This window comes from Polyodon spathula, chromosome 5 (genome assembly GCF_017654505.1).
Source record: "Polyodon spathula isolate WHYD16114869_AA chromosome 5, ASM1765450v1, whole genome shotgun sequence".
Classification (NCBI taxonomy): domain Eukaryota; kingdom Metazoa; phylum Chordata; class Actinopteri; order Acipenseriformes; family Polyodontidae; genus Polyodon; species Polyodon spathula.
Genome location: NC_054538.1, coordinates 76,794,892 through 76,808,142, shown reverse-complemented (window position 1 = coordinate 76,808,142; position 13,251 = coordinate 76,794,892). Strand labels below are relative to the sequence as shown.

General features: G+C 42.4%; 1 protein-coding gene across 2 annotated transcripts in view; it reads left to right on the top strand.

Moving 5' to 3' along the window:
* The window catches only part of ttc7a (tetratricopeptide repeat domain 7A), a 120,402-nt gene that overhangs the window by 17,379 nt on the left and 89,772 nt on the right, over positions 1-13,251 (top strand). For both annotated transcript variants that reach the window (XM_041251392.1, XM_041251391.1), the window contains exons 10-15: positions 1,323-1,406; positions 6,127-6,231; positions 8,532-8,649; positions 8,889-8,946; positions 10,586-10,658; positions 12,114-12,274. In XM_041251392.1, coding sequence (XP_041107326.1) covers positions 1,323-1,406; positions 6,127-6,231; positions 8,532-8,649; positions 8,889-8,946; positions 10,586-10,658; positions 12,114-12,274 — 599 coding nt within the window. The remainder of the gene's footprint in view (positions 1-1,322; positions 1,407-6,126; positions 6,232-8,531; positions 8,650-8,888; positions 8,947-10,585; positions 10,659-12,113; positions 12,275-13,251) is intronic.

Sequence of the window (13,251 nt, the reverse complement as noted above, 5' to 3'; positions counted from 1 at the left end):
AGCTTGACAGGGGACTTCACCAGACTGGAACCCAGGTGAAACACAAGGGCATGGCGCGCATTAATCCGGTCCCCCTATAGAGAGTACGTGCATTAATCCGGTCAACCTTTAGGAAGTGCGTTCATTAATCCGGTCCCCCTTTAGGAAGTGCGTTCATTAATCCGGTCCCCCTTTAGGAAGTGTGTTCATTAATCCAGTCTCCCTTTAGGAAGTGTGTTCATTAATCCAGTCTCCCTTTAGAGAGTATGTGCATTAATCCAGTCTCCCTTTAGGAAGTGCGTTCATTAATCCAGTCTCCCTTTAGGAAGTGCGTTCATTAATCCAGTCTCCCTTTAGGAAGTGCGTTCATTAATCCAGTCTCCCTTTAGGAAGTGCGTTCATTAATCCAGTCTCCCTTTAGGAAGTGCGTTCATTAATCCAGTCTCCCTTTAGGAAGTGCATTCATTAATCCAGTCTCCCTTTAGGAGTGCGTTCAGTGCGTTCATTAATCCAGTCTCCCTTTAGGAAGTGCGTTCATTAATCCAGTCTCCCTTTAGGAAGTGCATTCATTAATCCAGTCTCCCTTTAGGAAGTGCCATTAATCCAGTCTCCCTTTAGGAAGTGCGTTCATTAATCCAGTCTCCTTAATCTTTAGGAAGTGCGTTCATTAATCCGGTCTCTCTTTAGGAAGTGCCTTCATTAATCCAGTCTCCCTTTAGGAAGTGCGTTCATTAATCCAGTCTCCCTTTAGGAAGTGCGTTCATTAATCCAGTCTCCCTTTAGGAAGTGCGTTCATTAATCCGGTCTCCCTTTAGAGAGTGCGTAACAACCCCATCAGTCACTGCCTAAACACATCCATGTGCTTCCCCGGTGTAATTAACAGGAATCCCTGGGCTAGTGGTGACCACATGTCCTATGGGCTTAGTGTGGTCTCTGGTAGTAATAATTAACTTCTTCATTGCAGGGCCACCTGAAGCTCACTGATGACCATTTTGAATGCAATTCCTTTTGTTTCATACTGGAACCCTATATTAATGATCTGAACAGCTGTGTAACACAGCCATTAATGCGCGGTCAGGATATCTTCATAGTTTAATGATCTTAATCATTTTAAGCCTTTGTTAATCTTTGGACCAAAGGCGTTCCAATCTACTCGATCTGCCATAATATAATACATAGCCGCTGAAAAGTAGATTTGTGTTTGAGAGACGAAAATGAACGTTGCTTTGTTGAGATCATTTAAACAAACCCCTTTAACAAGGTGATCTGTGTCTGCTATCAGAAACAATGAAAGCAGGCGAATGGGACCCCTGTTGTCATGTTGCACCTGGTTTGTCTTGCAGTGTTTGGAGCGGGCCATGAAGTTCTCCTTCGATGAATTCCACCTCTGGTACCAGCTGGCTCTTTCGCTGATGGCTTGCGGACGGGTGAGGTTCCAATTCTTAGACAGCGTTAAACTTACAGAACAGCCATGCTGGCTTTTTTTCAGATTTTGAATGTTTGAATAAGGCTACACAAGTAATGGATTATATGTGATTTTTATGTTTACATCCAGGTGAATAAAATACCTTTGGTAATGTTGAGATTGAACTATCAGTCACCCAGTTCAGAAGACTGCAGTGGATGCAGTTCTGCTGGTCCCTGCTTGGTTCTGATTCAGTGCTGCACTCATTATATAAATATTTTTGACTAGAATCATGTTTCTTTCTGTTATCTGCAGACATTAACTGGTTTTATTTTGCCTTATTACACTAACCTTGCAAGATGTCAGGCATGATCTTATTCTGTTTAGCTTTGTATTCTGTGCACCTAGTTTACCTGTGTGTCAATTAAATAGTTATCCACCCTAAAAATACATTCAGTTCAATTCAATTATTCTTTATCTTCTTCTTAAACTCAACCTGTAACATCCTTGAACTTCATTCCACCCCCAGGTATAAACTTGGTTACAGGCATGACTATAGTAAACGAGATATGTCTGTGGGTTTCTCATATTTTATTAAATAACAGAAAGACTGCAGCTGGGAAGGGTGAATTGATTTATTCAGGCAGTCTGGTGACTTGATACAGTGAATTGATCAAGTGTCTGGAAATAGCCAGGGTCTTAAACAGGGAATTGGGGACATCCCTTTTGTAGACAATCCCATCTGTGCTGGTATAGCGTTCCTTTCTATTTGTGGAGCACTCCCGCAAGATTCCTGATGAGCCCTCTGCAATGCGTCATGCCACTGAGCATCGGCAGCCTTCTCCCTCTCCTCTTCTTCTGCAGCGGCTCTGTACACATGCCTGGATAAAAAGGCAGGTGCAATGCAGATCGGAAAAGGGGAGACATAGGGAGGCAAAAGAAAGAGAGCCGGAACAGGACCTTCAGTCTGAGTTACGGTTCTTCCTGATTAAACCCAGCTCACCGCTCTGTGATAAAGTCTCCTTCAATGTTGTCGTTACCTCATGCACCTCAGTACGGTGCAGTATTAATACCACCACACACCCTGATTATGCATCGCACATTCCATCAATTGCAATTGCATGCACAGGAATGTACCCACTCTGCAGAATTGTGTTCCATGCTACCCCTGTTGATTTTCTCACTTAGCAGTCCTGGATTCTGGGTAGAAATTGCATATGGGCAGCAATGTTTAACAATAGGATTTTGAAGAACACACTGAACATGTGAGCATGATACCGAAGCTTGAACCTCGTTCAGGATTTGTGTCAAATCCAGAGGTAAATTTGTTGGCCTCGTTCACACTGTCAGCAGTGGAAATGGGTAGCTAATACCATTCTGGTCAGGCCTGAGAAACAAGCAAACAACAGTTAGGAACAAAAGTTTTTTTTTTGCTAGGTTCATGAGATGAAGCAAAGAAGGAGTTATATAATACTGCTCTGATGCTCTGTGGAATGAATTGATTTAGTTTTATACCGTCTGCTGGTTTCCTAGGTAAAACACTGTCTGGTTGCTTGGAAACTGTTAATGAAAACACATTCGTCTTCAAATTGCAAGAGAAGAGCCCCAGTAAGAGGAGAGACACAAACCCACTCAGAGTATTTGTAAGCGATAATTATTCCAGCCTGTCGGCAGAGACATGATCAATTACTAATGCACTCCTTTAATAAAAGCTATCCTTTCTACTTCACATTAAAGAATAAACAGAATTTTCTACCTGCTATGTTTGATTGGTTCAACCCCTAGCCTACGCTACTTTCTGTCGAGGTGCTGCAGGGGCAGCAGGCCTGTTCTGGTGGTGATAAAACAAATGCAATCTCCAGAGGTGACAAGACATGTGCAGCTCACGTTTGAGATGCAAGTGTTCCAATCAGGGGTGTGGTCCTAAATCTGGTGGTGTGCTCCCACTCGACTACAACACTCGTTCCAATATAACACTGTAGGCGGTGCTGTTCTGTTTAGTAACGATTTGGTTGCCGTTTTTTTAATAAGGGAGCAAGCAATGATTGAGGGATGACAATAAGAATATAGAAACAAAAGAGTTCTACAAACGCTAGGAAAACTGGTGAGCTTCTTTGAGCTTTTCAATGTTATTTGCTACTGAAAATAAATACAAATAATTATCTAAGTGACCTCTAATGAACAGTGAAGTCCACAACAGAAAACAAAATGTATACTCCAAAGGATTCATGTGGCATTCTTTAGTCATGTAAAACGAGCTGCTTGTAATTGTAGGTAAATCGCAGCAGAGATCAATTGCTGCCGGTTTCACTCACTGTTGAGTAATTATGCTACAAAGGACATCTGTGTGTTGATTCTCCTGTTTTGTCGAGGCAATTAACACACTGTCCTTTTCTGTAAGTGATATCGCTGATGAACAATAGGCATAACAGGCAAGCTGTTTCAATCACTTCGACCTTCCTGGAGTATAATAGAGATGCTGTTGTGCTTCCTGTCAGGGTACTGTAGTTTGGTCTAGGGCAGTGTGTGTCTGGAAAGCACTTTGTTTTCAGGGTTGTACCAGCTGCAGATATGAACACTGTTCGAATTGTTAGTTTGGATACCTGGTTGATCCTAGCCTCTAGCTGCAAAAATCTATACTAATCTTTAACCCTGTTTCAATAAATCAGTAATTTCTTCCACTCTTAAATTTTACAAATTCAGTTTCCAGGGTGAAGAAATGACAGTTGTGCGGGAGATGTGAGTCATGTGACTTAGTTTGCCAATATGCCATGCTACAATGTTACCCTCTGAAAGAAAAGCCACCCACTTACAGATAGATGAAAGTGTGCTGAGCTTCCAGGTCCAGGACCCAGTTCCAAGTGCAGTATAGTTAGAATGGAACAAGGACTGTCACTGATCACATGATACCGTGTCAAAACAGGGGCTATTGAAAAGATGCCAGTGTTGACTAACTCACAAACAAAGATTGTCTAGTTGTGTGTTTGGTGAACTTGATTTAGCACACTGTGGCATCAGATCATCAGTATTATGCATTATGTGACAGCCAAGCAGCTATTCTTGATAGCGCTATGGTCTTTTTTTGTGACCAGTGTAAATTTAATTATTACTGTGTAATTCCAGAAAGACTCCAAACAACCTCCCCCATAAATCCCTCCCACTGTCTATCTAATATGCCGTTCAAAGCCCTCACTCAATCACCATAAGCAGGGAAAAGTAAGTGTGTGGCTGCCTTGGGTGTATATCTCACTCACTTGCCATTTTTAGAACTGCAGTGTTTATTGCTGGACAGTCTGGACTCTTGTGCTATCACAGTACTTCAGTGATTTCAATGTGGACGACCAGCGTAGGGCTGTTTCTTGTGTTGTTGTCTCATTACAGTTTTAAATCAGAGCCTTTCTGATGTGGTGTCATACTGGCGTGACACCTGCCACAAAACACTGTTTATAATGAAACAGAGCGGAACAAGCATCTGGACTTGCCGACCCTCCCAGTATGTAATAGCTGTGACAATTGGATTATATATATATATATATAAAATATAATCTATTGTACATCCGCTCTGTTTATCCATCATGATCAACATTTTCAGCAACGTTAGTTTATTATTGAATAGAGATCAATTCACCGATTGTAGATCCCACCAAAGTTTCCGTACACTGTGTTGCATGTGCTCCGTGCGCAACCATTGCTGGCAGTGTCAGGTAAGATGTTCAGTGTGTTGATATGCAAATAAATCCTGTTCACCTGCGGGGCGCATCAACTTCAACCTCCATCTCGCTCTCCTGTCTGTCACTTAGCAGTGAACGCACGCACCCACACGTCAGACAGCTACCCTGTCACAAGCATTAATACCCTGTAAAAGCTGAATCTCAAAATAATGCTTGTGTGAATGTAGTAATTGTTACAGCTGTGTATAATGGTATTTAAAACAGGATTCATTCATCCAGCTTGTTACATATCTGCCCTGACTGTTTTCTGCTGCAGTCAGATATGCGACAGATTACTATATTGTGAGCAATGGCCACTGCCAGATAGCTCAGCTACTAGAACTCAGTTCACTCGCTAGTTTCCAGGATTGATTTGAACCATGCCACATAGATATAGGTCAAGGTCTTTTTAGCTAGATCCAACTATTTTGTTTTATTTAAATTGAAGGTCACTAGAACTACTAAAATGAATGTAAGCTGCCTATTCTCTCCTGCAGCAGCAGAACTGGGAGAGAGAGAATCCTCCCCAAATTCATTCTCTTAGTTCATTGTTCTGTTCTTGCTTAGACTATGATTTCAGGAGATGCATTGAGTGCTATACTTGACCAACCAAAGTGCATTTATATTAGTAAGCACCAGCACCATCTAGTGCACAAGAAGTGCATTATCAGCAAATCAAAAGGAAACTTGATACAAAGAGACCGATCACTGGATGGCGCTGGCTCTTCTATAAAGACACTTTTGCCAATCTAGAACGTGTTGCATATATCTATAGCAGGCAACCAGAACTGAAGAGCAGCTCCTGGACTAAGGAAGGAGCACCTTAACACAGACCTACCAAAGTAAAAATAAATAAATAAACAAAACAAAATACAATATTTGAGCAATTGCAATAAGGACCACTCTGTTTGTTAAAAATCCTTTTAAAACATAAATACTGCCAGTGCTGTATCCAGTCAGTGTCGAATGCTCTACATTGCAGATCTGACAAGCTGCTAATTAACTTTGTTATTTTTTTCCCTGTCTCTCAAGTCGGCGAGCGCAGTGTCTATGCTCCGGGAGTGCTCTAAGCTGCGACCGACTGACCCCACCACCCCCCTCCTCGCTGCAAAGATCTGCATCGGACAGCTACATTGGGTGAGTGAGCGAGAGAGAGAGTGGACTGATGCACAGTCTCTTACGTAATGCATGAAGCATGCCGCATTAACAAGACTGGAGTGCTGCAGTTTAGCGACAGCATGGGGGGAGGAGGGGAGGCAAGCAGGCAGGGGGATACTTAGAGCAAGGCAGCTTTCTGCAACGGGGTTACTAGGCTTCCCCCCTTCACCAGGCTTAATGCCATCTGTTACAAGAAAACTTTATTTATCTCTTCATTTTAAATTCTCAGACACACTGAGGAAGGCTTCTAGCCGCAACGTGTCCGTGTTTGCATGTGCGCTGTAAATAACAGAGTAACATGCAGTATTTTCTCTTTGACCAAAGCACCTGAAGTGAATATACTGCGAATACACTGATAATGTATTAAGCCCACCTGTCTCGTTTGCTCAGGTAAAGGCCCTTGCTCTCATTTGCTGTATCCCTTGATGCTGTCATGACCCCGTGTGTGTCAGTGCCTGCTAGTTAAACATTTGTTTGTGTGTTTGGAGAGAGATCTGGAGCAGCTGGGGATTAACCCAAAGCCTGGCTGGCCCTGCCTATCCATACCCTGTACTATGTGCTATGTGTCTCTGGATCAGCAATCTGAAGGAGCAGTGACTCGCTGTTGGAGAGTCCGGTTTGGGTTATGAGATACATATTGTTAGAACATGCAGTATTATAACAACTGACCCTTCATAGAGGGTTCATCTTAACAGTGAATATCTGTGTATTTCCTCTACAGTAATGGGTTCTAGTCAATTGATTGAAACAGTGGCTGAGCTTATTAAATATAAATGCAGTATACATATGAAAAATAGGACAAAACCCACCATTGTATTACTGTACTTTTAAAACACAAAACAGACCAAAACAAAAGTGCATTATTTATGAATAATGAAAGAACGATGTGTCAATAAAGCCTGCTGAAAATTACATTTCCTGATCATTTTTATATGTTAGGTTATAGGTTATATGTGCGCATACTGTGCTGTATTGCCTTGACAAGCATACTAATAGGGATTAGGGAGCAGGAGACAGACAGCTGTGTGAAAACAATGCACTGTACCTTGTACCACGTGGATACTGACCCAGACCCTACAGACCAAGCTGTGGCGTTTCCCATGCAGCCACAACCCCACAGAAGAGACTCTCTGAGAACGGAATCGTAATACACGTGAACGCTCCATCAAAGAGCTGCTGCTGTTGCAGTTTATACACCACACTGCAAAAACTCCATCTCCTCTGAGATCACTTTTAAAGGTAGCTTTAATTGATTTTGTGAGCGCAGGGTGTCTGAAATGAATTTGATTTGAGGCCTGATGGAAGCACTGGGGTAGGGAATGCAGATCACTGTGAGAAATGACGGCATTCATTCCAGATCAGGAGGAATGTGCAGCAGCTCATTGTTTATAGGAAGGCGTGGATAGTGGGATAGTGGGACAGCAGACTGATACTGATGAGGAAGAGACTGAGAACTAATAGGGATAGGGTTCAGGAGCCAGGCAGGACTAGTAGACAGGACAGTATTATTAAACTGCGCTATACTGCATTAGGGTAAAAGCATAGCAAATTTTAGCACAGTGAAAGCATGGTAAAACAAAGGCAAGCAAGGCACATATGTACACTTTAGGTTGGTTGTCCTTTTGACAGCCATGCAAATAAAACATTCTCTGTAAAATATTGCAGATGAGCTGCTGCAGTTGAGCTTCTGTATTTTAAACCTGTCTCCATTTAACCTGTTTCCTTATGACCCTAATAAAAGTTCCCCACAGTAAAAGCAGAGCAAAGTGTAATAAAGTACAGTGAAAGCATGGTAAAGGGTAGGCAAACATTTTAAAGTAGGGTAAAGCACGTTAAAAAATGCAAAAATACCGTACAAAAATACAGTGGTTATCTTTTATAAGGAGACATCGCACAAGTGTTCAACTTCAAGGTTAACCATATAAAAACGCATTTAATTCATAGTACAAGCAAACAGAGCCTGTGCTTGTTCTATCTGGTGTGCCTTAGCTGCACTGCAGTGTCACTGGGATCAGTGATAATGCTGACGGGGACTGCGGTCCAGCTGACAGCCTGACAAGCCCTCTGCAGGAATCAGTGAGGTGTGCTGTGATCTCGCAGCAGCAAAGTCATCACAAGGAATTGGAAGATGGGCAGTTTACACCCTTTTCATTAATTTACCTGAGTCCTGAAGGGGTTATAGGGTGCTGGTACAGATCCAAATGTTCTATCACCTGGTCTTGGTCCAGATGTTCTGTCACCTGGTCTTGATTCATATGCTCTGTCATCATCTCACACAGCTGGAGGAAGGAGAGGTCTTTTCCAGGATGGTGGTTGATATGGCGGAGGAAGCTGGAGAATTCCTGGCCAAGGGACACCTGGCTCTGGGACTCTGCTACAGCCTGCAGGCCTCGGATGGTAAGGGCTTTGAGCTGCCTGTGTGTGTGTGTGTTTATCCAGAGAAACTCTATATGCTAGAAGTTCATGCACTGTGCGGTTGACCCCGCCTCTCGTCGTGTAAGAAGGTCTTCTCATGTCTTTAGAAAGGCAGATGTTTCATTTGGAACCCAGTGAGTGTGTTCTGTATGATTCTCCATCATTGTTTCTTCTCAAATTGTTAACTTCTTGTTGTTGTTTTTTTTGTCTCTTCTTTGCAGCTTCTCTTAAAGGTGATCAGGATAAACTAAACAGGAAGGCACTGGAGACTTTGAAGAGGTGATTGACACAAACAAGTGCTGGAACACTTCACTGCCCTTGTACCATTTCTCTCAGTATATGCAATATACCCAGCACTCAAACCTTTGCCGGCAATACAATGCTTTGTATTAGATGGTACTGCCAAAAATTGTTTAAATGCAGTAAGACCCACTAGGAATGATTGCAACTATCATAAGAAGGTAAGGACTGTGAAAAGAAAATAAAAAAAGCTAAGAAAAGGTCATTTTAATCAGCAACATCCCTTATGAAAGTCTACTGCGGTATCTTTGCAGTTTCTGCATGCTTTTACCATGGTTATACTGTGCATTTCACATAGTTTACCATGCCTTGCTGTGTTTTTTAATATGGTGTACCCCTCTGTCCTTCCCAGTGCTTACAACTGCTTTACAATGCTTTCGCTGTGCTTTATCGCACTTCGCTGTGCTTTTACTGTGGGAAACGTTTATACGGAATTCCCACTATTCCCCCTCTGGAAAACTATGGATTTGTTATAAAACAGGATAATAGGACAAGATTTAATAACAGATGTTGTACAGGATTGGTATTTTTTAAATCACCTACAATATTTCTGATAAGTAAGCTGCTTAAGTTTTATAAATGACAGGCTCAGTGAAATTATTATCACTTTCATGCTTTCAGATCACAGTGTCTTTGTTTTATTATGTCTGCAGTCAACAACAATTAAAGACGTTAGGGACCAGGTGAAAGAGCATACCAGGATATTGCAAGAGAAAAGTTGATCAGATATTTTGCAGAAATCAAAGAAATTAAAAAAATGACTATAATTAAAGGCCCTCTTTTGCTGCAATGCGTGCAGTAAACTGGGGTTTAAAAGCAGAGCCATCACAAGCTTTTTCCATTTGCTGTATTGCTTTATCTTATTAAATGAAGCCATTCTCAGCCAATCAAAGCGTCAGATTTCAGAATGTGGCAGCGCAGCTAATCTTTAAGTGTCGTCACATGCACGGTAGAATAAAGATGTGGATGACGACATTAACTATATATTGTGTTCTTTTTTATTCATGATTTATTTATTATTTATTATTTGTTCATATGTACAGTTAAGCCTGTCTTTTAGGGTATAACAGTGTCATCTTGCCTTGCACTTTTTAGGCCAGGAAGCTTGTCCTGTTGGTGGAATTCAAAAGCCATTCAAAAGCCATTCTAAAGTAATTCAAAAGCCATTCAAAAGCCATTCTAAAGTAATTCAAAAGCCATTCAAAAACCTTAAATAAAAGTACAAGAGGGATCCAATTATAACACCAAGATATTACTCTGTTGCAGACTGACAAAAATGGCAATGCAATAGATTTGGAACAAATATAGCAGAGGTGCTGACATGGTACAGCAATGTGCCTGTACTGGTCCATACCACTGGTATGGTAAAGCATGAGAATTTTGTCTCTGTGATACCAATCGTATGTAGTAGCTGCTACCATTGCCCTTACTTACTGCAGTGCCTGAAAGGTGCACTGCATATGGAGAAATTTGGAAAATAGTCACAGGGAAGACCTTTGGCTAATGGGTCTGTAGTTGTTTTATTCAGTGCTATTTATTGGGGTTCTCTGTTCTAACCAGTAGCATGCAGTTTCTGTACACATCCCTAGATGGCAACGTGTTTTCTCCCTGGTTTCAGAGCCCACGAGCTGGACCCGGACGACCCTCGGATATGCCTGTACCTGTCTCTGCAGCTCGCTCTGGTTAGACAGGTGAGTCTCTGCAGCTCGCTCTGGTTAGGCAGGTGAGTCTCTGCAGCTCGCTCTGGTTAGACAGGTGAGTCTGCAGCTCGCTCTGGTTAGACAGGTGAGTCTGCAGCTCGCTCTGGTCAGACAGGTGAGTCTCTGCAGCTCTCTCTGGTCAGACAGGTGAGTCTCTGCAGCTCGCTCTGGTTAGACAGGTGAGTCTCTGCAGCTCGCTCTGGTTAGACAGGTGAGTCTCTGCAGCTCGCTCTGGTTAGACAGGTCTGCAGTGAGTCTCTGCAGCTCGCTCTGGTTACAGGTGAGTCTCTGCATCTCGCTCTGGTCAGACAGGTGTGTCTCTGCAGCTCGCTCTGGTCAGACAGGTGAGTCTCTGCAGCTCGCTCTGGTCAGACAGGTGAGTCTCTGCAGCTCGCTCTGGTTAGACAGGTGAGTCTCTGCATCTCGCTCTGGTCAGACAGGTGAGTCTCTGCATCTCGCTCTGGTCAGACAGGTGAGTCTCTGCAGCTCGCTCTGGTCAGACAGGTGAGTCTCTGCAGCTCGCTCTGGTTAGATAGGTGAGTCTCTGCAGCTCGCTCTGGTTAGACAGGTGAGTCTCTGCAGCTCGCTCTGGTTAGAGAAGTGAGTCTCTGCAGCTCGCTCTGGTCAGACAGGTGAGTCTGCAGCTCACTCTGGTCAAACATGTGAGTCTCTGCATCTCGCTCTGGTCAGACAGGTGAGTCTCTGCATTTCTCTCTGGTCAGACAGGTGAGTTCTCCTCTCCTGTTATTCACAAGGGCTGCTGTTGTCACACACGACCACTAGTGTTTTTTTTTCTCCATAATCGAGCAACAGCTCTATTCACAAACAAACTCACTAATGTCTGGTTTTAGACTTAGGCACTAGCCTATGGCTGCCTTATGTATGACACACATACATGTGAGGTAGTACTTTAGATTAAGGGGGGGGGTAACATAACCATGTAATAAAATGGTAATAAATGTGTAACTACCAGTGGGTCTAGCTCTTATGTGGCAACTACTAGTGTAATAAATGTGTAAATACTTGGAAATGGCATTTACCATGCTGTTACCATGCAATTCAATTGACAACAAGGAGTTATTCACAAGGTCAATCCCAGGTAAAATATCAAGAAAGAACCATTGTGACTTGCCCATTTATTACAATGTAATTACATGGCTATTCGTGCTCTGTAATCGGAAGTGCTACCAATCTATTTGATGAATAAAAATCTGCAAGGATTATATGAAGCCAAGATTTATAGTTGTACATGATAGATATGTACATAAGATATGTACATAATAAGAATTAACAAAAAAGTAGCTGTACTGTATTAGTTAATGTAACTGTATTTTGAATTGTATTTGATATATGAAATAGATAATGACCCTGGTTTAAGGAAGCCTCAGCATTGCCCAAGCTTGTGTGTAGGATGTTATGACACTCTCCCCTTGTGTCTGAGCCCAGATCTCTGATGCAATGGCGCCCCTGAAGCAGGCCCTGAAGGTTGAGAAGGATGACTTGCACTGCCTGCACCTGCTGGCCTTGCTCTTCACTGCACAGAAACACTACCAGCACGCCATGGACCTCATCAACATGGCCATCAGCGAGCACCCAGAGAACTTCAGGTACCCCCACAACACAGCATAGAAACATTACCAACACGCCATAGACCTCATCAACATGGCCACCAGTCAGCACCCAGACAACTTCATGTACCCCCACAACACAGCACAGAAACACTACCAACACGCCATAGACCTCATCAACATGGCCGCCAGCAAGCACCCAGACAACTTCATGTACCACCACAGCACAGCAGGGGGCAGGCATTAGGCTAATGGGTCTGTACTGGAAAATCTGTAGGATTTAGTGGAGATGGGAGTATAAATTCGTATGCCACATGTTTTGCATATGTCTAAAGAACTGCTAATTGAGATGAAGGTAAACTCTTTAGAACAAGGTATTTAGATTATCTGAATCTGGATGGTCTGTCTGTAATGTGTCTTGTAATAATATGTATTAAAGCATTATTTTAAAATATTATAGTTACGAGATAATGGAACTCCTGAGTCAATAAGCCAGAGACAAGAGTTCCAGCAATGTCATTATCACTATGTTTTGCCTGATTGTCTGAAATAATCACTGTGGTCCCTTTGATAGACCCTTAGAAAGGCTGTAATGATCTGTAGTGTTTCATTCCATTCTGGGTACCGAGAGTCTGTAGCAGTGGACTCTCATTCACTGTAAATGTGACATATTCTTTGTGATCCCTTCATGAAGGTGAAGTATTGGGTTTTAATTGTAACCAGTCTGTTATCTCAAATTGCACGTATACAGAAAACATCATCAACTGTACATCATCAGAAGAAATATAGGCCTTGTGTACAGCACTAGGAAGTGTCTAATTAAATAGGAAAATGTTAAAAACAGCTGACCAGTAATATAAATTAATATACCAATAAACTCCACTGGGATCACCCATAGCTGGATTGTTTTAAAACATTTTACAGCAACGGGAAGTCCATCTGGATTGTATCAACCACTTCTTTTTCCACTGGATAATCATGGTAAGGTGGTTGATCCAGTGTGTAAACCATTATCA